The 25,888-nt window shown below is 39.0% G+C and overlaps 1 protein-coding gene across 1 annotated transcript; it reads left to right on the top strand.

The window, feature by feature from the left end:
• Positions 1 to 1,335: 1,335 nt before the first annotated feature.
• On the top strand, positions 1,336 to 24,956 carry LOC145776250 (tetratricopeptide repeat protein 37-like). Its single transcript, XM_082587651.1, has 30 exons — positions 1,336 to 1,422; positions 2,405 to 2,652; positions 3,132 to 3,339; positions 3,947 to 4,163; positions 5,292 to 5,529; positions 6,162 to 6,342; positions 6,706 to 6,870; positions 7,335 to 7,490; positions 7,827 to 7,998; positions 8,434 to 8,602; positions 8,876 to 9,011; positions 9,215 to 9,296; positions 9,489 to 9,606; positions 9,929 to 10,082; positions 10,307 to 10,453; positions 10,889 to 10,975; positions 11,318 to 11,497; positions 13,225 to 13,315; positions 14,085 to 14,226; positions 15,030 to 15,194; positions 15,403 to 15,541; positions 17,913 to 18,072; positions 18,394 to 18,571; positions 19,110 to 19,373; positions 19,807 to 19,917; positions 20,376 to 20,547; positions 21,350 to 21,499; positions 22,178 to 22,455; positions 22,876 to 23,008; positions 23,963 to 24,956. Exons 1-30 carry the CDS (start codon positions 1,336 to 1,338, stop codon positions 24,035 to 24,037), a joined length of 4,803 nt encoding a protein of 1,600 aa, XP_082443777.1. The 3' UTR covers positions 24,038 to 24,956.
• The last annotated feature ends 932 nt before the right edge of the window (positions 24,957 to 25,888 follow it).

Raw genomic sequence — 25,888 nt, 5'->3', positions numbered from 1 at the left:
CACTTGACGCAGGGCCGGTTACCGAGATTGGCAGAGTGAAGTTTTTCCGATTGTTGAAGTCTTGTTGCCGAGAAATTATTCCATTCACTAGGTGCCGCTAAATGGAGAGTAGTCCTGAAATGCGTTGCTCAAGCGCACACCCCGAGAGTCGAACCAGCGCCGTGTGATCTTGAGCCCGGCGCGTAACCACTGAGCTATCGGGGCGGACTTTTTGTCGGCATTTTCAGGAACTGGCAGTCGGCAGGTATTTTGAAGAATTGTCAAACCATAATCTTGAATTGATATTAATAACAATACCGTCTATTAATTTTCATTGCTTATCTAAGTACTGTAAATTAGTACATATACTTCGGTAGATGTTCATTGTTATGGCTTTTTTGCTTTGAACATTAAGTTTGTTTTAACAAAAAAAACCTTAAGCGAGTAATGTCGGTCTGGAATTGCATTCGGGAAGTGATTTTCTGATGTCTCTGGATTTATTAATATTCAATTAAACACTGAGAATATGTCCTTATAATGTTTGTAATGTATTGTATTGAGTTCAAATTTAACCGTTGTTATTGCGTTCATAAACGTAGTTGCACCACGTTGCACTGATGAGAGTTTAATATTCGAAAACGCGTTCTGCAACACTGTTTTTTGCACTCTGCAATGCCTGATGCAGATTTATCTGTAGATTTCCATCACGCATTGAAGCGGTGATCTAATCATGAAATTTTCTACGGTTCGAGAAAAAGTTTTCTCTGCATATAAAACGTTGAATGGTAGTTTAATCAATTATAATCTTAACCGTAACTCAAACCGGTCCGATTATTACTGGCAACTCTGACAATGCCCAACCGCTTTTATATATCGAGGTAGTCTATGTTTGTTTGTAAATAAAAGTTGGGTTTTAATTTTGTTATTCATCAAACTTTCTTATTGTTTTATCAACCACTTTTGATTGGACTGATCATGCAATATCATCTTTTGCTCATCTTATGATAACATTAGCCTATATTATAAATGACAACAGCCACCATTACAACATTACACCACAATTTTAACCCTTTTGAGTTAATTTGCATCAGTTTTTTAACTTGTGGTGCCAAGTTAAGTTTTCCCCCTATGCTCTTGTCCATTCAATTTCATTTATGTGTTTTAGCTTTTATATAGCAGAAAACATAAGGTAATAGATAGGCCATTTTTGTTTGCACTCGATCAATAGCCTATTTTAAATAGTAGCAAAGCTATAGAGCTGACTTACTGGTAATCTGCATGTTATAAAAATTTGAAAATGAAACATCTGGTGTGTGATTAATTGATTATACATATTTTTCAGCTTAACCTAAAACTATGAGCAAACAAGTTAAATCTGCATTGAAAGCTGCCAAACAGCTGATACAGAACAAGGACTATGAAGCTACCTTGGAACAATGCAAGGTCTGTTAGCAAGTCAATCAATCATATATTATATATATATTTGTTTGCTTTAAATAGGAATGTTCTTGCAATTTCAACTTTTTGTACAGTGGTGTGTGGCAATGCACATCAGAATTACAGTATTTATAAAGCATGCAAGTGTGTGAAAAGAATGCAATTACCCTACTAGTTCCAGACTCTGCAAAAATATACAATTTAGGAAGAATCACTTCTGATACCGGTAACATGTGTTATAACATTTGTAGAGATGAGCCATATTTTGTTCGAAGTGGCTATTTTTACACACTTGTCGCCATGGTTGCTTGTGAATGTGACAGGTGTTGCCAGAGTTAAGATTAACTTTCCTCAAATTAAAGCAGAACTCTTTATCTGGCAACACTATTACGGCTATATTTACACTATAGCCTATTTTGTTTACCCATGCATTTGTTTTATATATTGTAATATATCTGTTATTTAAGTGTTTGACTGTTTGTACATCTTTGTATTGAACTCTTAAAACAAAAGATTTATTAAGCTGCAACATTATTGTATTGTCTGTATTTTATGCTTTATGCATTGATTGTTTTAATATTACATTTGCATTGGCACTTTTTGGTTGTGGCTAGGCTACTTATCTCAGCTGCATGACCAAGTGGTGAGACGTGAGAGGTCCTGCTGCTCAATGCTCAAAAGAACATCAATTAGACACCGTTCCAGAGTATGTAGCTGTGTCTTGACAATTTACTTAATGGCATGCTAAAAATTAAGAGCAGCTTAGGCTACTCCATGACTATATATATAGGCTATGTTCTTTCACTGCTTCCAGCTGCTGGTTCTGCTGCATGTGTTTGAGAGATTGCCCAGTTTTTTAGATTCTTTACTTTGCTGGGGATTAAGCTTTTATGTAGACCTTACATATTCCTTGTTACAGAAAACTCCAAGCAATTTAAATGTAGCAATCCTTTTTCAACGTATTTTATGCAACTATGTTTTTTCAAAGGAACTATTAGCTCTTGATCCGCATAATTATAATGGATTGGTGTTTTCTGGGTTGGCACATTCAGAGCTAAACCATCGAAAAGAAGCAAGATCAGCTTATCACGATGCAATCACAGCACAACCTGATCAAATACTGGCCCATCAGGGGCTTGTTAGTTTATATACAAAGCATTGGGTTGTGAAATTGTCTGAAGAAGACACTCTAGATCTCATATGTTCTTATAAGGAAATAATTCGACTTTTGAACAGGTTAGTACCAGTACGGTAATTGATTTTAAAGCGTAAACTAGTTGTTCATTTCTTTGTGACTTTTATCTCTGTTGAATTCCTATCAAGTATAATATAACCTCTAATTTTTATATGTTTTTGTCTACTGTTGTAGAAATTTCTACCTTATCTATGTGTAGGCGACAGAGTTTGCCATTCCAGTTCATTAATTTACCCTACGGTACCATTGTTTGATTTCTCTTTTTTTGTTTCTTAAATTAATGTTTGCAAATTAAACAATTATTGCTGCAAAATTTGATATTTTTCATTGTTGAGTGGAGAAAAGTATATGTGTAAAATATTGATCTTACGTACAATTTTTTAATGCATTGTATTTCATGGAATATTGTTTTTTAAATTTGTGAACATTGCAAATCATTTTATAATATTTAAGTAACAACTTGCCAAAAGAATTGTTGTACATAACACATAATTTATTTCTAAATTACTTGTTGTTCTAGTGCTGATATTAAAAAGCTTTCTGAAGTTCATATAAGTTTGTCCAAAGCATACTGCTCAATTGGAAAATTCTCTGAATGCCTTGACAGTTTGTCAATTTTATCAAAAAAAGATGGAGATATTAACCTTGAAGATCTTTATCATGCTACGATTCATTGTTTGAAATCTTCTGTGCTTCATTTCAAAAGTTTGACGCCATATTCTGATCTTGTGAGTTCGTGTATGCATGACATGTGCTGTGTTCATTTACCGTATTCTATACTGTTATCGTCATAGTTATGGTCAATTTGAGTGAAATTATGACGACTACATCTACATTAGATAAAAAAAATCTTGACAACACTAACACAGTTAAGTTTGGTTTAAACTTTTGGTTTTGCAGATTTTTTAATGTCCAGTCATTGCTGCAAATTGCAGATTTTTTAATCTCCAGTCATTGCTGCAAATTGCAAATTGTGTTTCTGATTTTGCCGTCTTTTTTACGTCATAAAAATTTTTGATATACCGATATTGCATTAAAACTTTTAACTTTTATACCGGTACCCTACTTGCATTTTAAAATTTTTAACATAACTTATACTGTATAATATATATCTCATAATAACATGATTTGTTGTACATTTTTTTATTGTAAAACTCCCAAGGTTATTGGCCCAGCCTTAAAAATAATTTTAGTGAACACTTTTGCAACAGTTAGAAGCAATAAACTTTTTTAACTGCTATTTGAATTCAAGAAATTTGTGTCTAAGTTTATGAATCAACATATTGCTGGTGGGATTTTGACAAGCAAATTTGAGCGACAAACTTTTAATTCCAGGTGTTTGATGCTGCCAGACATGTATGTTGCCGGGATGATGTTGATATTATAGCAAAAGAAGAAATAACACGTTTGCTGCTTGTGTTTCTGCAATCAGATTCTACTCTATTTCAGAAGAGTTTGAACGAAATAGTATCTTTTTTGCAAACAATTGCGTTTTCTGACAATAATAGTTTTCGTATTGTTGACTTTCTCAATCAAATTTATCTTCAAAATGGTGAGTACTACAGTACTACACACTTCTAAATAAACATATATACAAGTCTCTTCACTTATTGTCAATATCCAACAGTCTTAAAGGCATACTAAATGAAATTTTCAAACGGGAATTAAGCATTAAAATGCGTAAACTGAACGTTCAAGAATACATTTCAAAAAAAATTACCGAAAAAAATTTGTTTTTAATGGCGCTGGCAAGGCCCAAAGTCCAATGTTTCATTTATTTTCATTTTTTTTCAAAATGACCAAAAAGTGCAAACACAGCTCGAGAATACGTCACAAAAGACAGCAATAACAAAAGCCACGTTACAACATCTGATGTTTTAACATCAGATTTGAGGTTTTGAGCAAACTGTCTGATGTTTTGACGTTGAAATCTGATGTTTTGATGTACATACATACATACATAGCCTACAGTTAAATCGCCGGCAGTAACAACTGTTGCGTGACCAGCTGATTGCTCCTTACGTAGACTGTACAGTCGCACGCTTCGCTGCTGTTTTCAAAGCTCTGACAAAAGCACGTGCGGAATGATGGTCAGACCGCAATGGGGCAAAATTTTATTGAAAATCGTTTTATGGTAGCAAGTTAAACGCAAAGAACGTGGAAAATCGCCAAGTCAGGTTTTTCCTTTAGTACCGTACCCCTTTAACGTCTTTACTGTTAAATCTTCTTGTCACATCTGCATTTTCTAAATTTTAAAGTGATATTTTGATAAAATATTGGCAAATAATTGCCAAAACACTTGACAAATTTGATACCTGCAACAGTGCAACTGCCTTTAACAACATTCTTTAACACGCAAAACAAAGGAGGGCTAGTTGAAATCAAACTAACACTCTTTGTTATTAGAAGGCCAGTGCTTTACTGTGACATAATGTTGCATTAAAGCAGCTTCTGTGTCCAAGAGACTACAGTGCATTAGTGCAAAGATTTGCACTCAGTTTTACATCTACTTCCTTTTACGTCTAACTACGCTCAGGCCAACTTTACTAGTTTGTGAATTCACTGAAATCATTTCTGGCTGTTATTCAAGTTATATTTGCATTAGGAGTTAAATGACTATTCTGTGAAGGAACCTTTACTGAGGGAATCTCATCACTAAATACTTTTTGCTTGGTTTTAGCCAATCTTGTAACTTTTGAGACATCGTCATCGTACCAATACTCACTCTCTCACTATGATGGCTTGTACAAGAAAGTCGTGGAAGCATACCAGAGTTATGACAAATGCGACTATGAATCTTGTGTCGAATCATTGACTAAGGCCGTTTCTTCATGTCCGGATTTCATCCCAGCCCGGCTTTTATTATGCAAAGCATATTCACAAATGCATAAGTGGGATTTGGTGGAAGCCACATCCAGGTGAGACAAAGTTGTCTATTTTGTACTTGACAGAAATAAATCTTAACTTTGTCCACATAGGTTTATGTTCGATAGCTAAGGATTTAGATCATGTGGGCAGAAAAACAAAGACATCAATTCACGTTTAAACACATCCGTTGAGTGTTTCGCTAGGGGAGACTCAGCAGCATACCCTTGATAGGTGTCGAACCAACTTCCTTCTGAGTGTCGAGCTTGAAGTATCACCACCTAGTCACATTGTAAACAAGCTTTGCTTAGTATTTCTAATGCACAAGTTGCAAAATCAACGACAAAGCTCATCTCTAGATTTCGTATCGTCGATGGTCGTACGTTAGAGTGGTTAGACTTTATGTTTAATTTAAATACACAATATGTTTGGTTTTTACTCCTCTACTATGGAGATGTTAGTATTGCTGTTGTGACGCATGACCACTTTTACCAGTGGAGAGCTTGATTTCTAAGTACTAACCGTTTGATTGAATGTGCGCTTTGGTTACGTTCCAGAATGTTATTTTCCTTTATCTCGCAACATGGCTGCAATAATATGATGTTTTGTAAAAAGAACTGTCTGGGTATAATATTCTCAGTAAAAACAACAAAGTTTAGTTTCTGTCACTGGTAAACTGTTTCAGAGATGCCTTGCAAGCTTGTAAGCGGCTTCTTAGCTCTGAGCTCGAGGTTTCCTCTTCATGGCTGATACGGATCACACCAATACCAGGCCTTAAACTAGATCTAACTCTTTGCCTTGCTGAAGCTTTGTGTGGCTCCAATAACCCAGAATCGTGGAAAACCGCTATTGGAACATACGAAAAAGTAAGATTAGAATGCCTTGGTTAAGCTAGTATACTATACAAACGAATTTATTTTCACACGAGTCAGTTCAATCATAAACAGCTAAAAATCGATTTCGATCAGCTAGTCGATAGATCATCTTCAGTTCGCTGAAAGCAAATTGACACCTGTCAGAAGATATTTCATTTTCTTGACTAGGCTAAGCTAGAATTAGTTTCTTAATTCACTGTATAAATGCACAAAAATGCCTTTGAATTGGTGCCGATTTATTGTGTGTGGTTTTTATGACATCCGACATTTGCATTTGTTAGCGAGTAACAAAATTAAGCCTTATATATGTCATTTCTAACTTTTCAATGTTCAGAATCGAAAATTCTATTTCAGCTTTTAAAGATTATGCCAAAGTCAGTTGTTATATGCCTTGGACTTGCCAAGGCTTGCATACAGCAAGGAGACTTGAATGCTGCCAAATCATGGCTTATGAAGCTTGACCAGTTGGAAGAGGAGAATACAGATTGCCGATGCTGGAAGGCTTATATCAGGTTCTTGGTGAGTTTTAAATTTTATTTTTATCCAACTCCAAAGACAACAAAATTGATCCTCCTTCTGCAGATGTTGAATCATTGTGAAAAGGAGACTAGTTTTGTTGCCTGAGGAGAGGATGTTCGGATGTGGCATGTTTTCTTTTGATAAAATCAAACATTTTTTCTGTGACTTCCAATTACAAAACGAAGTTGAATGTACCAGATGGAGAAGCTATTAAGTAAATCATTCCAATCTGATGACAACTTTCTTTTAAATTAATTAACTTTTAAAAGTGTAGTATTGTGGTTTAACATAGTGCAATGGTAGAACATCTTGCACCATGAGCGATCAACCAGTAGGTCTAAAGTCTAAATGACTGTTCTTTGTTGCCATAAGTTGTAGAGCATTTAATTGTCAGAGTACGAGGTTAACTAATCGCTTACTGGTTGTTTAAGTGGATGCAAGTTCAACTTTCTGCTTGTGTACAGGAAGATGATCGGGTGGACGCAATTAAAGACCTCCAGTCGATCGTTGCTGATCATGCAGATTCTTTCATTGCGCATTTCCTCTTGGGAAAAATGATGTGGGAATTCGATGTCACATTCAGAACTGACAAATCGAAAGCACTGTCAATGCTTATTAAGGTTTCACGAGCTATGATAATTGTTTTCTTGTGTTGGAAGAGCTTGACGTTTCTTTTGTAAACTTAACAATTTCAGTTGGTTACTAAAACTAAATAGACTGGAGTTTTTTTTTGCTGACGCGTACGTACATGTTTCTTAATCTGTTTTTAAGAGGGTCTTAATGCTAGAGAGAGTGCCCACCATTTGCGCAAGTTTCTGAACTATTCTGGTATTCACTTTCAACGTTTCAACTATGTCCGTTAAGAGCAGAATTTGTTCGCAATTTTCTGCAGTCTAATTACAAAAACCCACCATACCTTTTTGTATCCATGCTGGATTAAATTGTATGTTATTTAGGCTGCCAAGCTAAATCCTTACATGGGGGAAACCTTCTTGTATCTTGGTCATTACTATCGTGACGTGGCAAAGGACGCTGGAAGAGCAACCAGATGTTACAAGAAGTCATATAATCTCGGCCCAAAGAATGAAGCGAATGGGACCGCTTTGTCAGATCAATACGTTGCTCAAGGTTCAGGATGCAATTGTTTTTATCCTTGTTGATTTTTATCATTTGCATGGTTTATAGGAACTAACTTAAAGAAAGCATAGAATCCATCACGTAGAATGAAACATGACAAAGTTAAGAAATGATCAGTTACCTCGGCTTGTGTAGATAATATTTACTATATATTCACTTCGGCTTGTGTAGATCACAACTCACGTAAACAATAACTTTCCATCCAGTGGCACCTAGAAGGGTAGAGTAGTGTAATAGGCCGGAATCACAACTTTTACTATCGACGGGAATTAAATCTCGGTACTCAAGTCTGGGCCAGATGTTTAAACGAACAAAGCACTTTATAAATTGCTGTGGTTTGAACTTTGTAATAAGCTTTGTCTTTACTGCGCCATTTCAATCTCCATCATTTATTTTATATCTGATTACGTTGAATTTTTATTGTAGGTAACATTTCGTCTGCAATCACTTTGTACGATGACGTCACACAGGAGGTACCTGCAGAAGCCTGTCGGTGGGCGTGGCTTAGGCTCGGCCTGTGCCGGCTGCGGACCAATGAGATCAACGCAGCTATTGTGTGTTTTCAATCTGCATTGCGTTCAAATATGGATGACCAGTGAGTCATAGCTTTGACCGACGTGTTTATTGTTAGTCTGTGTAGGATGTTGTATATGATTCTGATCATTCCACTGCTGCGAATTCAAAGGAATGTTGGTGTAATTTTTTGCTACTAAAGAAAAAAATCTTGATGCAGTACATATCCACTATCCAGTTAAAGACGACTCGGTTATTGTGAAAGCCACATGGCTACTGGCTAGGTCTTTTGATCGGTGTCTGAGATGAAGGTTAACGTTCTGTCAAAGTGAATCTTATCCACTCTTTTGAACAGCATTTGCTGGGAATGCCTGGGGGAAGGTTATCTACATAGAGGGAGCTACACCGCCGCTTGGAAGGCTTTCAATAAAGCCCACGAACTTGAACCGTTTTCAGTGTACAGCATATACCAGATGGCTACTATAAAGAAGGTATGCTTCCAGTTTTACCACAGAAATTATGTTTCCACAATGCTGAGTGTATAAGGTTTGAGTTGTTTACTGGTCGCAGCTTGACAGTCTTCATATTAGCTCAGTTTAGAAAATATCGTTAGCCGGTTTTAAGAATTGGACGCGAAATGAGCTGCTCACGCACTGCACTTGTCCAAGTTTCTCAATATTGAATATCCTTACAGATCTTACGCCAATACACCGAAGCTATATCCGAGTTCAACGAAGTTCTATCCCTTTCTAAAGACTATGTACCTGCTCTTACAGGTTTGTTTGTTTATTTGGAATGCGCCTGCGTCTTTAAGTTTATTTTAATGCTTTTGTAGCTTAATTGTGTTGTTTTGAATCACAAGTTGGCAAGCAACGCAACCTTACTGTCTTATTAATCGTCCAACAAGATGAAGGGTTTTGAAGAGAAAACATTGTTGCATGCTTTAGCTGAACATTGTTTCACAACAGGATTAGGAGAAAGTCACTTGCTGTTAGCAAGGATCATGCTGTCCGAAGGTAGAGACCTCACTTCTTTGGACCACGTCAACGAAGCTGTGAGGTTCCTGACTGAAGCTGTAGTTATCAGGTTGGTTGAAATTTATAGATGAAACTAAAAACAACATGGAAAGAAATTATCATAATCTGGTGAAAAAAGATCAGCTCTATTCTTGACACAAATTTCAAAAACATTTGTAAAAGTCAATATTGTACTTGATTTTACCACTTGGCCACCCAGCCGGCACAATTATGTGTAGGGGTAACTGGTTGATGTTGTCAAGTATGACTGACTGTATTGTGTTGTTTGGGGGAAATCAGTAAAGTCACTATGTATGTGTTGAAGTGGATTGGGCTTTGGTCTATTTGTTACAATGGCGGTTTTTCGGCTACAAACAATTTTTGTCCACTAGGGGCGCACTGTCTTGCGCTTGGAAGCTTCTTGGCGATTGCATGACTATTGTACATCCGCTAGATGGCAGCATGGTTAATCTAGTCGTATCTGACGTATTGCTTGGCAACAAAAACAAACAAACAAATGAAGCAGTGACACTGGGGAAATGTCAGGTGAGATTTTATGAGCGTTATGTTGCCAGTTGATCAGCATTTCCCAGTAATATAAAAAAAACACTTTAATTGATGTTTCCTTGTTCAGAAGTAAATGTTGATTCTTTTAGCGGATTTGGCGACGTTAATGGCAAACTTAAGTGAGACCATTCATATGAAAAGTGTGACGATGATGTAAAATTAACCAATATGCCATAATTGAGTATGTATCTACTTTATTTCAGGCGTTAAAACTTGGCGGAAAGTTCTATTGTCAAGCTTTAAGATTGCACAATAGCGCCTCACTGTGGCAGGACTTTGGCTTGAATTATTTCTATCAAGCTCAGAGCAATGAGAGGAACGGAGAAGAACTAGCAAGGAAATCAATACAAGTAAGACTTCCAGAAACAGTGTGAAATGTGTAAAAATAGGCATGCTACTGGATGATGCGGCGCTACTTTTAAATTTTTATTAAGTAATTGTCTGCAGCGCATGAATTCGAAAGCTGTCCGTATGCTTCACAGCTCGTGCAAACTATCTTAGATCTAAATGATACGATAAACGTTATTACAAAAGAATGATCAGTACTAGGCGCAGGTCATTACTAAGCGGAGCAAATTCAAGTACAGTAAATGAAATCACTGTTACCATTTACCAAGGTAACACTAACAGCCTGTGTTACCCCTAGTTAGACGTTTCCAGATCCTTCTGAAGATTTCACGAATGGTAAAACAGGCTTTTAAGGTTACTTTCGTAATAGCGGTTTCATTTGCAAAATATTCTAAGTTGCTAAAAAATCCCACTTTTAATTTTAACTTCCCTCCCAGATGCTGCAGAAAGGACTGGCCCTGGATGAAAGCAACCACCTAATGTGGGATTGCTTGGGGGTGGTTGCTGCATCAAACCTGGTCCAGGTAGTGTGTTGCTTTGTATTCTTTTTACGTTTTCAAACAAAATATCATCATCTCATCATCAAAATAATGAAATAGACTATTTGCTAATTATTCAATATTTGTTATTGTAGTCAGTAGACAAAACGAGATGTAAAGTTTTGTTTAAAACTTATCCAGAAAGACTCAAAAGTGACCACTATTGACCTTTGTTCTTATCAAAAGTTTAGTTTTTCAGCAAACATACTTATGCCATCGTTATAAATATACAGAAGCTCGTCCTGCGTCTTTCATGGCCAAGAGACTGCAAGGTGGCGTATGTTCTATTCTTTACTGGCCCTGACTGAAGATTATTTTGTGTTCCAGGACTACGCTTTGGCTCAGCATTCTTTCATAAGGTCGATCGAATGTGAACCGAACAACGTCCAAGCATGGAGCAACCTTGGTAGCTTGTATTTGGACAGAGGGAATATAGAGCTGGCACACAAGGCTTATAAAACAGCTCAGAGCCTTGATCCATCGTTCGTCAACTGCTGGATAGGACAAGTACTGTTGTGGTGTATTGGAGTATTTGTGTAGTCGCCGCAATTTCTCGGCTGTTTCAAATCTCTGCCAATATGTATAACACGGACCCACGTTTGTACTAAACATTAGGTTATAGGTGAATTGTTCGTAAACAGTTGTTCGTAAAACAATTGTTCGTAAACAGTTGTTCGTAAAATTAATTCTTCGTAAAACAATTCTTTCATTTCTTCGTATACATCAATTGTTCGTATGGTGAATTGTTCGTAAACAGGTAATAGGTGAATTGTTTGTGAGCAATTTTTCAGTTGTTACTCAGGGGCGCCGGAAGCGGGGGGCATCATGGAGGGACAGGGGGCAATGGTGCCCTTTTAAAGTCATGTAAGCTACTGCACATTTTGCAATGTAACAATTTCTGCTATTCGCTTTTAGCCTAATTATAACACAGGCCAACAAAAATTTTCTGGCACAAATAAAATTTTCACGAGTCATTTTAAAGTATTTGAAGGCCCCTGATTCCGAAAATGCACTTAGTGTTTTCGAATTGGTTCATTCGAGATATTCGACGATAAAAATATTTTTGAAATCGTTAATCGAAAGCTCAAAACAATATTCACAGCACAAATTCTGCAACACAGTAGGTTACATCATTATAACATAGCATGATGTTCTTCTTTGTATACCGGACACTTGTATCATGACTCGGTAATGAGCTGATAGATGAGCATTATCGCTAATGGATATTAATCTTAAAAGTTTTAAAAATTGGGTTTTTTTCTTAAAAGTTTAAAAAAAATTGGTCTTTCAGCAACAAAAATGCCCTTTTTCATAATCCTGCCCCCCCCCAGTCGAAAATTGTTTTGGCGCCCCTGCTGTTACTCGTGCAGGACATTTTCTTTGAAAATGCTCTAATTTCCAATAAGTAGTTTCTTGCCCTTGTGCGTTAAGTGCACTATAATCTTTGTAATAAAGCTGACCACCATACAAAATTTTTGGCTTTCCTTTTTCGCTGCCATTCTGAATCAGGGACTCTACTCTACACTCTGTCTGCTCGTCTACAGCACGTCACATCTAGCACATCTCTAGCGTATACGCTACCCTAATTAATTGTTCGTAAAAAATTGTAACTGTTTTACGAACAATTAGTATTGCGGTTAATTGCATGCACGAAGGAATGCTTTACGAACAATTGTTTACGAAGAATTAATTTTACGAACAATTGTTTACGAAGAATTAATTTTACGAACAATTGTTTACGAAAAAACGTCGGACATCAAACATTACGAGTAGAAATTCACGAGTGACGGATTAGGTTGACTGCGCCGCCCTCTTACCATCCCACATGCATTCACTGGCATGGTAGATATTATGGGTTGTCACGAGAACAAATTTGCAACTTTTTTAAAGCTTCGGGCAGCTTCCAAAACATTTGCTGAATGACCAGTAGAATCTAAAGCTATCGCAAACGTAAAGGCTTGCACCTTCAGCATCATTCAAATTGACGCAATTGCTTTTTTTGTCTATGTGAATAAGACATTAAAGAAGTCGTCTTTGCGGTGACAAAGCTTATCAATAAATTAAGCAAGTTACCGATCCCGGCCATTTTGTTTTCTTTGTGTATTTTAACTTATGCCCTCAAATTTGGTTTTATAGAACCGAATCGATTGCCCTCTGGGTCGTCGCCAACAAACCAGTTTTATATTTGAACAAAACGTAGATAAATAATTCCTTAACACCGCTGCCACTTCCAGAGTTTCGTAGCCGAAAGCATCGGAAGCGAGGAGGCGATGGACTTGTTCAGACATTCCACCGAGCTGGGCCTGCACGGCCAGGCTGGGGCAGGTAGGTTGTGTTCCCCCTGATTGTGACGTTACACTTCCCATATTATTGCGTGTCAGCCTAATATGACAGTGTTTCATGTAACAGAGCAATGTTAGTACGGCATTAAATTTGGAGCTTGTAAACGACGTCGGCGGATTCTATTCCGGAACAGTAATGAGCCTCCATGCTACTTTCTGATTAATGGAGAACTACTACCAGGGCTGTGGAGTCGGCGGAAGGATATTGGTGTGTCGGAGCGTCACGGTCGGAGTCGGCTAGTTATAAACCGAATAGTCGAAGTCGTATATTTCCCCCCGTCTACACAGCCCTGACTACTACAACTTAAATCACATTTTATTCTCTGATATCTTTTAACTTGTGTCGTATCTGTCCAACACTGCACGTTTCACGTCAGTTACCTGGATGGTGAGAACGTCTGCGCTTGATAGGATCTCAGTTTGATTCCTATCGGGAGCTCGCGGCTTTCAACCATGTCACCAAATTGAATGTAGGTAAAAATCCATATGGAAAATATTTCTACCGGAAAATATTTACTCGGAAAATACTTCCTTTCTCGAAAAATATCCACTCCGATAGTTGGCCTACAACATTTGAAAATATTTTCTGTATGGATTTTTACTGATTACCCCGCAAATATGGAAGTGAAGGCGAAGATTTGTTTCTTTGTTTTCTCGTTCATTTAAGTTCTCAGGCGTTGACCCGGATGTTAAGATTTACGTTATGGTGAGTTATTTCTTTTTTAACCGTTTTGTCATGACGTCATTTCCAGGTTATGCAACCTGGGTCAGCAACGTCATATCCGGTTGCAAAGATAGGGCGGATGCGAAATACAAGGAGAATATCCACGACTTGAACGCAGTGGTGGCTTCCATAACTCAACTTTCAAAGTACTGCGCAAGACATTCGTCAAGGTGCGTGTCCTCTGTTTGCCAAAGCTACTGTTTGAATGGTGACCAATGAAATCTGTCGAAGCGCAATGCTAACAGAGTTATGTCGGTCACTTTCAGATCCTGCACATGACATGTCAGGTATCTGATGTTTAATACTGCAACCCGTGGGAAAGTCTCCGGTGTAGAACTCTAGAGTTGTGGGAAATATGGAATTATCTCTTAGTTTTCCATCATTCCCACGTCTGCTAAGGCCGTAGCAGTAGCACCTGACAGGGCCCCAGCTATGGGTTAAATAGCACTATTAGGCTTGTCAGTTGTCACCTTATACAAAACCTTCGTGTGTGGCAGACTGTACGGAGGAAAATCATCATTGAATATAGTTGAACGGACAGGAAGGCACCGCACATTATTATAATTGCAAGACGTGCCTCAGAACACGACGTGACACGAAGACGTTGTGGTCATTCTGCTGCATCTCATGCTTCATCCAATTGTCTTGACCATGTCTTACCATTGGATTCTGAGACGAGAGAGTGAGGTTAAAGTACTGCGTAGTCCTCCCTCACTTAAAACAAAATCACGCGCGAGTCACGTTTCTGGGTTATCATATCGGCCACTTTCAAAGATGTTCCTGTCGCAACGCCAGGCGCTGAGGCTTGCAATGTGAAGCTTTGAAAGCAGTTGAAGTCTTGTTGCTTGTCATCCTTGGTTCCTGGTAATGATGAGCTGCTCTTAAAATTGTCTAGTTACATGGTAATCTTCAGTCTGATTTAACGACTTTTCATCGTTGATTTTAAAAAATTTCTTGGTTTTGATTTTTCCAGTGCTTGGGCGTTGTCATTGTACGGGTTCTTACTGGAAGAAGCCGGTTTAAATCGGTCTGCTGAAATAGCCTACGATCAGTCGTTGCAATCATTACAGTCACAGTTGAATGAATCTTCCGAGATTAAACTGAACGTAGCGAGAGCTGACTACGGGAGATTGTTATGGTAAGTTGAAGAGTGCGGTAGAATCTCTTTTTGCTTTGTCTTCCATGACTGAGATGTATAACTGGGTTGATGCAAGCACACAAAGTCATTGGATCAATTTTACTTCTATTTGCATCCCATACGGAACTTTAAACTGAGCATGCAGAATAGTAACCACAATGTTGTGTCTGTCATGTTTTTTCAAATCTTTATTTCTTTTTGATTTTAGCAAAAACAAAAACTATTCAAAAGCAGTGGACGTGTACACAACCATCAGCCCCCTTCAGAAATATGAAGATATTTGTGGCCTGGTGGTGGCTTTAGTGGGCGCTGGGAGGTTGGAGGAAGCGCGCACCTATCTGCTTCAGGTATGATCCAATCGACAGAAGTTGTTTACATCATTTCAACGTCGTTTGTTGATCACCGGAAAAAATACCGAGACAGCTTTTGTGCTAACGTTTTGTACACCACGCTAGCATGCATCCTCACGGCTGTTGGTACAGTGCAGTTTGTGGATCGTCATTGTGTGTTGTGAAGCTGTGTCTTGGAAGGTTGCGTGGCCGAGTGGTGAGAACGTCTGCGCGACGTTCGAAAGGATGTAGGTTCGACACCGCTCCAGAGCATGCGACTGTGTCTCGGCAAAGACACTTAATGGCAAGCCAAAATAAGGGGACCAGCTGACTCGAAGACTATATGTCACTTTGCTGCTTCCTGTCGTCTGTTGTATCGCATCTGTGATGGGTCTGCTACTATTCGGCTAGTCCGATTCGGCTAGTCCGATTCGGCTAGTCCAATTCGGCTAGTCCGATTCGGCTAGTTCCCTATTCGGCTACAGTCCGATTCGGCTAGTCCGATTCGGCCAGTCCGATTCGGCTAGTTCCCTATTCGGCTACAGTTTTGAATTGTATTTTGTATTTTACTCCACAATATCGTTGCATTCCGACAAAGAAAAATAAATTAAAATGAAATTTAGCGCAAAATGTTTGAACTATTAAATTGAAATGTTTGCTCACATAAAATTGACATGTATCCTACGTCACCGTCTGTATGCAAACTTAGAATATATTAGAATCCTTAACTATTACAAAATTCCAAATCCAACGACACCTTCTGTTGATTTAGAGAATGTTGTATTTTATTCCACAATATCGTTTCTTTTATAGGTGAAATTATCGAAGCTTTAGATGAGTGGGGTTTAGACCTAACCACTGAAATCTTAAATCATATTTATTACACCAAAAACATCTCTAGTGATATGGTACGTTCCATATTCATAACTTTACCAAATAAAACCATAGCAACAGAATGCTCACTCCACAGAACAATTAGCCTTGTGAATCATCTAACAAAGATCTTACTCCGAATCATGATGATGTGATTGAGACATGGCGATCTATACTACTGGCCATCCCAACGTGGCAACAGCCAAATAATGTGGGGGCCTATGCGAAATTTCAATTTACCGACTGAGATAAGTGTTACAACATGAAATCAGCAATTTTCATTGCTCAAGTAATGTTTTTTAGCCTAAAAATTGTAAATACAGTGCCAAAACGTAATTAAGATGTAATATTATTAAATAAGTGGCAAGAAAGCAGAACAATAGCTACATGTTAAGAATACCATGAGAATCAAGATATCAACAGAATCAAGGTACACGAAATCAAGAGTGACCCAACTTTCAAAACACACAGTATGTTAAAGAATTCGTTTTTTAATCCAGAAGTATTTGTTTTTAGTAATAATTCATGCAAAAACGCCTTTTTACACCTAATACCTGTTAGTTGCCAAAACTTAATAGGCCCCCACATTGTTTGGCTGTTGCCACGTTGGGAAGGCCAGTAGTGATTGAGACCAAAACTAAAATTCCAGGTCATGTAACGCCGAAACCCAGGTTTATTCTGAACTGCCACTTAGGTTTTAACTTCATCTTTTATGTCAAACGCTATTTGGCAACTGTCTTTTTTTCGTTGACACGTTTTCGCTGAGACTTTATCTCATTAACCTCTATTGTTAATCATGAAAAATGTTATTTTGATGTAAAACACTTATTTTGAACGAACCCAGACAACAAAATTCGTCATTTTTACATTGATTCAACGTCTGCAGACGTTGAATCAATGTTAAAACGACTGATTTTGCCATCTGGGAAAGCACTGAAAGGTAAACACTGGATAAAATGCAAGAAGGCAAAAGAAACGATATTGTGGAATAAAATATGAAATTCTCTATAAACAGAAGAATCGGACATACATCTCTCTGTATCATTTTTAATGTAAAAATTCAAACTGTGCTGTTGAAATTTCCTATTTTAGTTTTGGTTTGCATACAGACGGTGACGTAGGATACATGTCGATTTTATGTGAGCAAACATTTCAATTTATTTTTCTTTGATGGAATGCAAAAGAAACGATATTGCGGAATAAAATACAAAATACAATTCAAAACTGTTTTTAGAGGGAATAGGGAACTAGCCGAATCGTACTGGCCGAATCGGACTAGCCGAATCGGACTGTAGCCGAATAGGAAACTAGCCGAATCGGACTAGCCGAATCGGACTGTAGCCGAATAGGGAACTAGCCGAATCGGATTAGCCGAATTGGACTAGCCGAATCGGACTAGCCGAAACGGGCCATTCCGTCTGTGATCGCAGTGTACTGTATGTTATCGCAATGGGTGTAAACAAAAACACGATTATTATTATTATTATGGTTCCATCTTTATCATTGTTTGGTTCAGGCAAAAGAAGTTGCTTCGACCAATCAGCAACGTGTGAGAGCGTCGGTCGCCATGGCAACGTTGGTATGGAGACGAGAGAATCTCGAAGAAGCCAAAGAAATCCTGAATTCGTGCAACGATGATGAAGATGTGATTGTTATGCAGGCTCGCTGTGCTTTGGGTCAGTGGCAAATTATGTTGAATAAACGTTTGTTTGCATCTGAATTATTATTAGTGATAAAAAAATAGAGAAGTCAATTTTGATTAAAATGAATAATAGAAAGTTCCCGCAAAACTGTTATCACGACAACGTTCTACACTACAGGTTCATTCTCCATCGACAAGGAATAAGTAGTTTTGTTTTTAGTAAGATATGGATTTTATGATAAATAATAAACATGACTTTTCCGTCTTTTCGTTCCTATCACCAGCTTGAAGTAGTTTAATGTTGTGTTTTAAGCAAAGCTTTTTTCGTAATTTCAAATATTTCGCTGTGTCGTAGGTATACTGGGGAAAGACGCGAAACTCGCTCAATCCGCTGCAGGGAAACTTCTATCGTACGACGACACACATAAGGTTCTGTCCGAAGTCACGTATTGTAACTGCTTGTTGGTTGCTGCGGCATTTGAAGGTGCTGACGTCAGGAAGGCCATCTACTGCGTGCAGAAGTACATCTACAGGTGTGCGCAGAGTTAACCTTATATTTTGTTTTGTTAAGCTTAATGATTTATTTCGGCTTTTCCGCAATACAAAAAGATAACTCACTTCGTTACTGTTGTTAAAATTTGACAAAAAAATTTCTGTGGTTTTTTATTTGATGTTCCACTTCAATGCTGGACAAAGCCTGATCGAAGATGCTTTGGTGGGTTTTTAAGATAAAATTTAAGTGTTGCAATGAATCGCCTATTTTGAATATTGGAGATATGGGCCTCTGTAAAAAAAAACTTGTGAGAACTTTTATCTCTATGCTGATGGCTGTGCCATAACTCAATCGTGACATGTTAGCTGCATGGTTGAGTGGTGAAAGCCATACGACGTTCGAAAGGGCGCCGGTTCGACACCGCTCAAAAGCATGTGTCTGGCAAGACATTTAATGGCGTGCTTAAAGTTTACGCGAAGATCAGTTCATTTTTTTTACACTTAACTTCAATATTGAGCAACCGTATAGACGCCTGAATACGACAAAACGAGATTGTGTTAATGTTGTTGTAACACCAGGTACCCCAATGAGTGGCGCTTTCGGCAGTTACTTTCCCAGCTTCATCATTCATCGGTGCCGCCCAATCACAACATCAGGTTGGCCTTCACCATTTCCGCTCAGGCCGTGACGAACTACAACGCAGATGACCGCATGCTTACCACAGAAGCAGCAGTATGGAGGCGGTCGGCTACTAGGAGCCGATCTCTCCACCAAAATCTGCTCTCAAACCACGCTGCTGTGACGCTGTGCGCTGGCAAGCATGCTCCTCAAGGCAAACACCGGTGAGTTTGTATTGTCAGTATGTTATTACTGTTCTTTCAAATGATGCGATCAGAAATGCCCCCCCCCCATCACCCCTTTCATTTGATCTGTCTTAACATATTCGTATCTTTTTTGTTATTTCAATAAAATTTACGAAAAAAAAGTTTTCAATAAAGATCTTATTTTTACAACGTTGTTACCTCAATTAAAAACGTCAGCAAAGTCAAACCATTCAGTTAATTTGTTTAAGAATATAAATATCCTCAAGGATCTTATGTTTTCCATTGGTACTTTACTAGTTTCTGCGGATTTTAGCCATTTTTTACCTACTGGGCATTAAATTATTTTCGAATTTTTGAAGCGATCGCAATTGCTTTCTGCGAAGCAGCAAATAAGGTTCTTGCAACGCGTGCTTTCCTAGATAAGCTGTGACAACTTGCATTGCATTTTCAGGTCAGTTGATTCTCTCAGAATCGCACAACGATTTGTGCACCGTCATCCTTATATTGCCGAGTCATGGTCTGTGCTTGCTGCTGGTTGCCATGCCAATGCGGTACTGGAAAGGTAAGTCGTGATTTTTGTAATTCATCGCTCTCTCGTACGTTGCAAAGCAAAGCGGATGTCGCAAACAGAAGATAAAATTGTAGGCTACTACGATGCTTAATTAATACAAACGAGATCCGCAGACAGCCACAAAGTTTTTCAGAGTGTAATACTTCAAATGCAGTTCTCATCTTCGTAGAAACCCCTTTTGGCCTGTCCGGTTATCGAATTGTTTACCACTTTTTGGCCAGAAGGATGTCGCGGGGCTAACACCAGAGCAGGCATCGATTGCTCGTTGTGTTTTGTCGGCCCATCCACGCAGATCACGAGCACTGCGTTGAGCGCATTAGATTGTCATTGTGTCCACTTGGTATTGTGGTGCACGGCTTGTTCTGACTGTGTGACGAAAATACTTTGTTTATTCAGCAAATCCCTTGATACGACTATGACCAATAATAGTTTGTTATCGATTTGGGCAGATTCCGAAATTGCGACAGTGGTTTGGACGAGCAGTGCCAGAGAGCGTCGTCGCATGTTGCTATGGTAACACGGTCACATGACCGACTCAATGCATGGTCGATCAAGCAGAACGTGTTGTCTTTGCTGAAAGAAACGAACAGACATGATGAGATCAGCAACCTTCTGTCCCAGGTCAGTCGCTTGTCGCTCCAATTTCGTGTAATCATGGATTAAGAGGTGTGCTTATGTAAATTAGCCCCAGACAGATTTATTCTAATTTGTTTTAAGGTATATTGTGACGTCTGGTTTTTTTTTCGGTCATAGACCGATTTTTTAGAAAAAGGTCCGAAAAAAATATAGTCAATTCGATCAAAATGTCCGTTTTTTATTCTTTTCCGTTGTACTGTATTTTTGTTTTGTGTTATTTTTAAACGTGTGTTAGTGTGCAATAAAAGATATCTGTGGCCAGGTGTTGTAAGGTTGAGTTTCGCTGATGAACGTTGAAGAAACGTTTGTGTATTAACTTTTCTCAGATAAAACACGACAACGTTTCTCAGCGAAACTTAACGTTGTCGCTAGTCAGGAAGTGCAAATTTTGGTTTGTATCAGCTACTTGAAAGGAAATATTTTCATCACAAAAAATGACCGAAATAAACAAAAAATGACCGAAACTTTTCAAGTCATTTCGGACAAATGACTGAAAAGTCTCAGCGAAACAAAAATCCACTGTGACGTTTTTCAAATTTTGTTTACACCTAGTCGTAGAGTTGTTAAATTAGTACCAGTAAACTATATTTTGATTTCGGTTCGTTGCAATTGTGAGATAGTAAAATTAGACAAACAACTGAAACGGGCGCTTTCTTGTTGCCAAGGTCAATGGGTTGCTTTGGCATGGCGACTCTACTCTTGTCTTGGCTTATTGGCATTTTCGATCTACCCACTTGAAAGTTAACTGCTCACTTTGGCCAAGTGACAACGTGGAGTTGTTGTTTAGATGCATGGACATGATGAGGACGCCGACACGATCCGTGTGGTGAGTGAGTGCGCGCGATGCTTCCAAGCTCACAATGCTTTGAATGCTTCTCTGCTGAGCGATCTGGAAAAGATTGCAAAGCCGAAGTCGTCGTCGTCTGTGAGGCGCAAGGTAAGTTGCTTCATTGTGTGATTGTTGATACGTCGTTCTCTTCCACGCTTCTATAGGACGCCACAAGGATGAGGAGGATGCGCAACCTACTTTCTCTTCATATCAACACAAGGTTTAAAATTTCAAGCAACTTACTGTAATACTTCCTCTAGGTGGCGACAGTAATCTTTTTATCTTCTTCTTCGTTTGAACCTTGTTCTTCGCCACTTCAAGGGTCGAGGGGCTCTGCCTTTTACCACCCTTGGGCAGTGGCGGCGACGCGGTTTAAATGTTTGGGCAGGTGTCGAGCAGCCATTGAATTGATTCGTCATCCAGTTCACGCAGTCCACGCACACCATTTGGCGCATGGTAGATGGCGCAGTTACAGATGGTGTGGTCTGCGGTTTGTTCCTCCATGCCACACTCACAGATCGCGGATGGAGCCATCCCCCATTTGTGCATGTTGAAGCGAAATAGTCCGACGCCAGTACGAAGGCGGTTGAGCCGCACCCAGGCCTTCCTGGGCAAATGCATCTTTTTATCATGTTCAATCATTCGGTCGCATCCTAAACGAAGGATCCTTGTATCATTTTCAGCAACATCGAGAAACCGGAACAAGGGTTGAGACATCAGCGTCTACTTCATTACTTACAAGTCTTATAGTAATCCTCTGTTTAAGTTATGTGTTTATCCCCACAGCTCGTCTGCCATCTTTACGCCAGCGTTGGTATGTTTAAAGAAGCGTTTGCGATGCTCACCGGAGCGTTGCAAAGTTCAACCGAGCGTAACGAGAAGCGCAAGACAGCACTCCTCATCATGTCCCTTGTGTTGGAAGCTTCCGCTAAACTACCGGCCAAGCATGACGAGTGGTGTGCGTTGGGGCGTGACGGAACCGCAAAAGCTGTAAAATTTTCCTGGGATTCCCCTATCACGCAACTCATGCAAGGGCTTCTCTTCATAAAGTCGAAAAATCTCAAGTAAGTGCAAAGATTTTCTTGCAAAGCGACAATTTTATTTTTCAATCAACATTTCACTCCTTTTGATTCCCGGAATAGTCGAACAACTTCACTAAACCAGCGTCCTTTGTCGATGTAAGTTAGATCTACAAGGTGTGGTTCTATCAATAGAACTACAAATGCAAATATGACATAAACATTATTTTCACTTCAGTAATTGTTGAATAATATCTTCCCTTCTCACAAAGATCCACTACTCAATCCCAGACAGCAAAATTCGCCATTTTTACATTCAACGTTTGCAGACGTTGAATCAATGTAAAAATGACGGATCTTGCTATCTGGGAAGTGTGTGTTGTTTACTTCAAAAAAGACGAGTTTTGCATTTTACTTCTTATTCTGTTGCTCTAACGTTACATGTGATGGATACTTCCATTGTAGGAAGGCGCGGTTGTCTTTCAACAAAGCCTTCAACTCCAAGACACCCACGAGTCCGACGTGTATGAGCAGAACTATCGCGGCCTGGAATTTGTACAAAATCTACGTGGAAAAGGATGACGCCCAAGAAATGGAGGTAAAATCGAAAACAATTCGGCGTTTTAAAATTAGAAACTCGTTTGACAGAAACTCAGTTACTTTATAATTGTCTTGATTGGAGGGTTGTTTAATGTTTATTTTGCAGCGCTAAGATGTAATAAATAACGTTGAAGTTGCGTCAGTGACGTAACTGTAGGTTTGTGCCAGGGAGGTAAACGTAGCTGGAGACGCTCTTACCACAACTTTGATACAAAAACGATGCTGAAACATGTAAAAGTAAGAGACTTCATTTCTAGTTTTACCTCGCTCATGGTGGCGCAGTTTTCCCCTGTCAGCCACGACCATGGGTGGTGCAGTCACAACATATTTATAATGTCCAACTTACAAAACACCTATTTTGTACTGATCTTTCATGATCATCACTATTTTTGTGATATTTGACATTGTAAGCATCGCCAAGCAAGTACTGTAGCCTAAGTATAGGGGGAAGTAGAAGTATCGTCGCTACTGCAACCGCTACTCAAATCTTATCAATACTACAACCGCTACTAAATGCAGTTCCGCTGCTAAAAAGTATCGCGCCATTGCTCACCTGGCAGCTTGGTAGGATAACCCTGTATACCGTCATTTTGTTTCATAAACAAGTTTAGATATTTACACAAAGTCTAACGTCTATAACGGTATATTTATGATAATTGTGATGTCGAAATTACGTTAAGAAACGGCTCCAGACAACCACTTCTGGTCCAGATCTTTACCAAATCGGGTAGGCATCAGATCTGCACCAGATAAAGTGGCTGTTTGGGGCGCAAATAAATAGTTTTGGAAAGAAAGAAAAAGATAAGATTTCCAAGCGACAATTTCAAGCTTGACTAGAAACACAAAGTCGTAAAAACACATAGTCGCACATGTTGCGCAACGTGCTATAAATGAAGTAAACATCATGAATTGAAGAATTTGATCAATCAATTTATTCAATGATCTCTTGCAGAAACTTTTGGAGCACTGGGGGAAGATGAACGATCCCTACATGGATCAAGTGAAGTTTCTTCATCCTTATGTTTGATCTGGACTGGATGGCTTCATCTAAGGCGCTATTCCTTCAAGGCAACTTTGGCTTGCGTAGTCAGTAGTCGCTGTAGCTAGTAATCGTTAAGCGTGAGACGGAACACGCTGATGCGGATATGTCTGCCCGTTCATCGGGAATTAGCAGATATGCTGAGGCTGTTTGCTGCAACCGACATTCTATCTGAATCTTCAGAGACGTAGCCAGTGGCGTAGCTAGGGAATGTGCCGCCCGGGGCGAATTCAGATTTTGCCGCCCCTTCAAGAAAAAGCATGTGAAAATGAAATGCGTTTTTTATCAGATTATAATCAAAATCAAAAATCGTAGTCTGAAAGTGCCGCCCCCAGACGTTCCGCCCGGGGCGGTCCGCCCCCCCCTCCTAGCTACGCCACTGGACGTAGCCCTCTATGACGTGTTTTTGAATCGAATCACATTTCAAGAGTTGCACAATTATTCTACTTATGAAAGTATCTGTTTTGTAGGCTATTGATGGAAATTTAATTTTTCTGCGAGCATCAGTCGCCTTAGTTGTGATTGCGTCATAGTTGTAATAATTTGCGTCATAGTTGTCGTCATCCTAACGCAATCAAAGCGTGTTTGCTTTTTGATCTGGTTTTAGCTTTTCAGCGTCTCAACTGGGTTTTATATTTGACCCATGGCTGTTCAAATTCCTTTGACACCTTTAGGAGGGTGACAGAACTATCATTCTGACTTTCCAGGAAGCTTACATAGTTTTATAATGTAGCCTACATTACATGGAGTGTTAATTTGGGAACAAAATGTCCTACAATATTTCGACAGCTCCTTAGGTGTGGTAGTACCCAGCAGTAACGCTGCGGATGAACGAAGTGTTGCCATAACTTCACGTTTTGTCATTAGTTGCTTATGTATGTTAATTCCAGTGCAATAAACTGTTGTGTTCCGCTTGAAATGTTTCTTTAATTATTCCAGGCATGCACAGGCTGTTGGGTTTTAATCACGTGACTCATACGTGATTTAAGAATAAGCATGTTTGCGAGTAAAAGCAATTTTTGTAGAAAAACACGAAATCCTTCGCCGGTTCATGATTTGCCGGACCAACTTTTGTCACCATTTCTCGCGACACATTCATCGAAGATTTTGTTACGACTCCAACATAGCAGCACTTGGCTTCCTGTTATTAGGCTGAAGCAGCGCACTGCTTCCTGAACCGAAGTTTGATTTTTTTTAATAACCTACTTTAGCCTGAACGTGAAAACTTAGAAGTAGACTGACCGTAGCAGGCTTGTGGTGGTCTGACTGATCAGGGTTGATCAGTTTAGAGCAGGGTTACTCAACTAGTGTTAACAAAGGTCCAGTTTGAAAGGTTGGATATTTTAAGCGGTCCGGTAAATAAGTTATTTCCAACTCAACTACGAAATTAAATTATCTGCACCAAACCACTTTTTTAGTTAAAATGTAACTCGAATTGGATTTCTGAGAAAGTGTTGGGGAGTCGAAGCCCCCCAGCAACAAGGATAATCACAGTAAAAATTGATTCCTCTCAGTAGAAATCTGTTTAAAGAAACACTGAAACGTGGCAATGAGGTTATTCTTGCAAAAGCTCAAGGTCCACCATCAACACCCAAAAGGTCCGGATTCGGACAGCGGTCCGCCAGTTGAGTAGCCCTGGTTTAGAGGCTCTTCACGTGATCGCCAGAGGACTGAAGAAGAAAGGAATTTTTTCATGCGTCATGTGTAACGGGTTTATTAGGAAGCAAGGCAGTATGGTCACATGCAGATGATGAGAAATACAAACCAATTCCACATCTTGACTGCGCAGTTATTTTTTTTGGAAATGTCTTGTTTGGAGCTGCTTAAACTCCATGTTGC

This window comes from Aplidium turbinatum, chromosome 8, assembly GCF_918807975.1.
Source record: "Aplidium turbinatum chromosome 8, kaAplTurb1.1, whole genome shotgun sequence".
NCBI classification, from domain to species: Eukaryota; Metazoa; Chordata; class Ascidiacea; order Aplousobranchia; family Polyclinidae; genus Aplidium; species Aplidium turbinatum.
The sequence above is the reverse complement of the archived record's forward strand: the minus strand, read 5'-3'. Positions and strand labels throughout refer to the sequence as shown.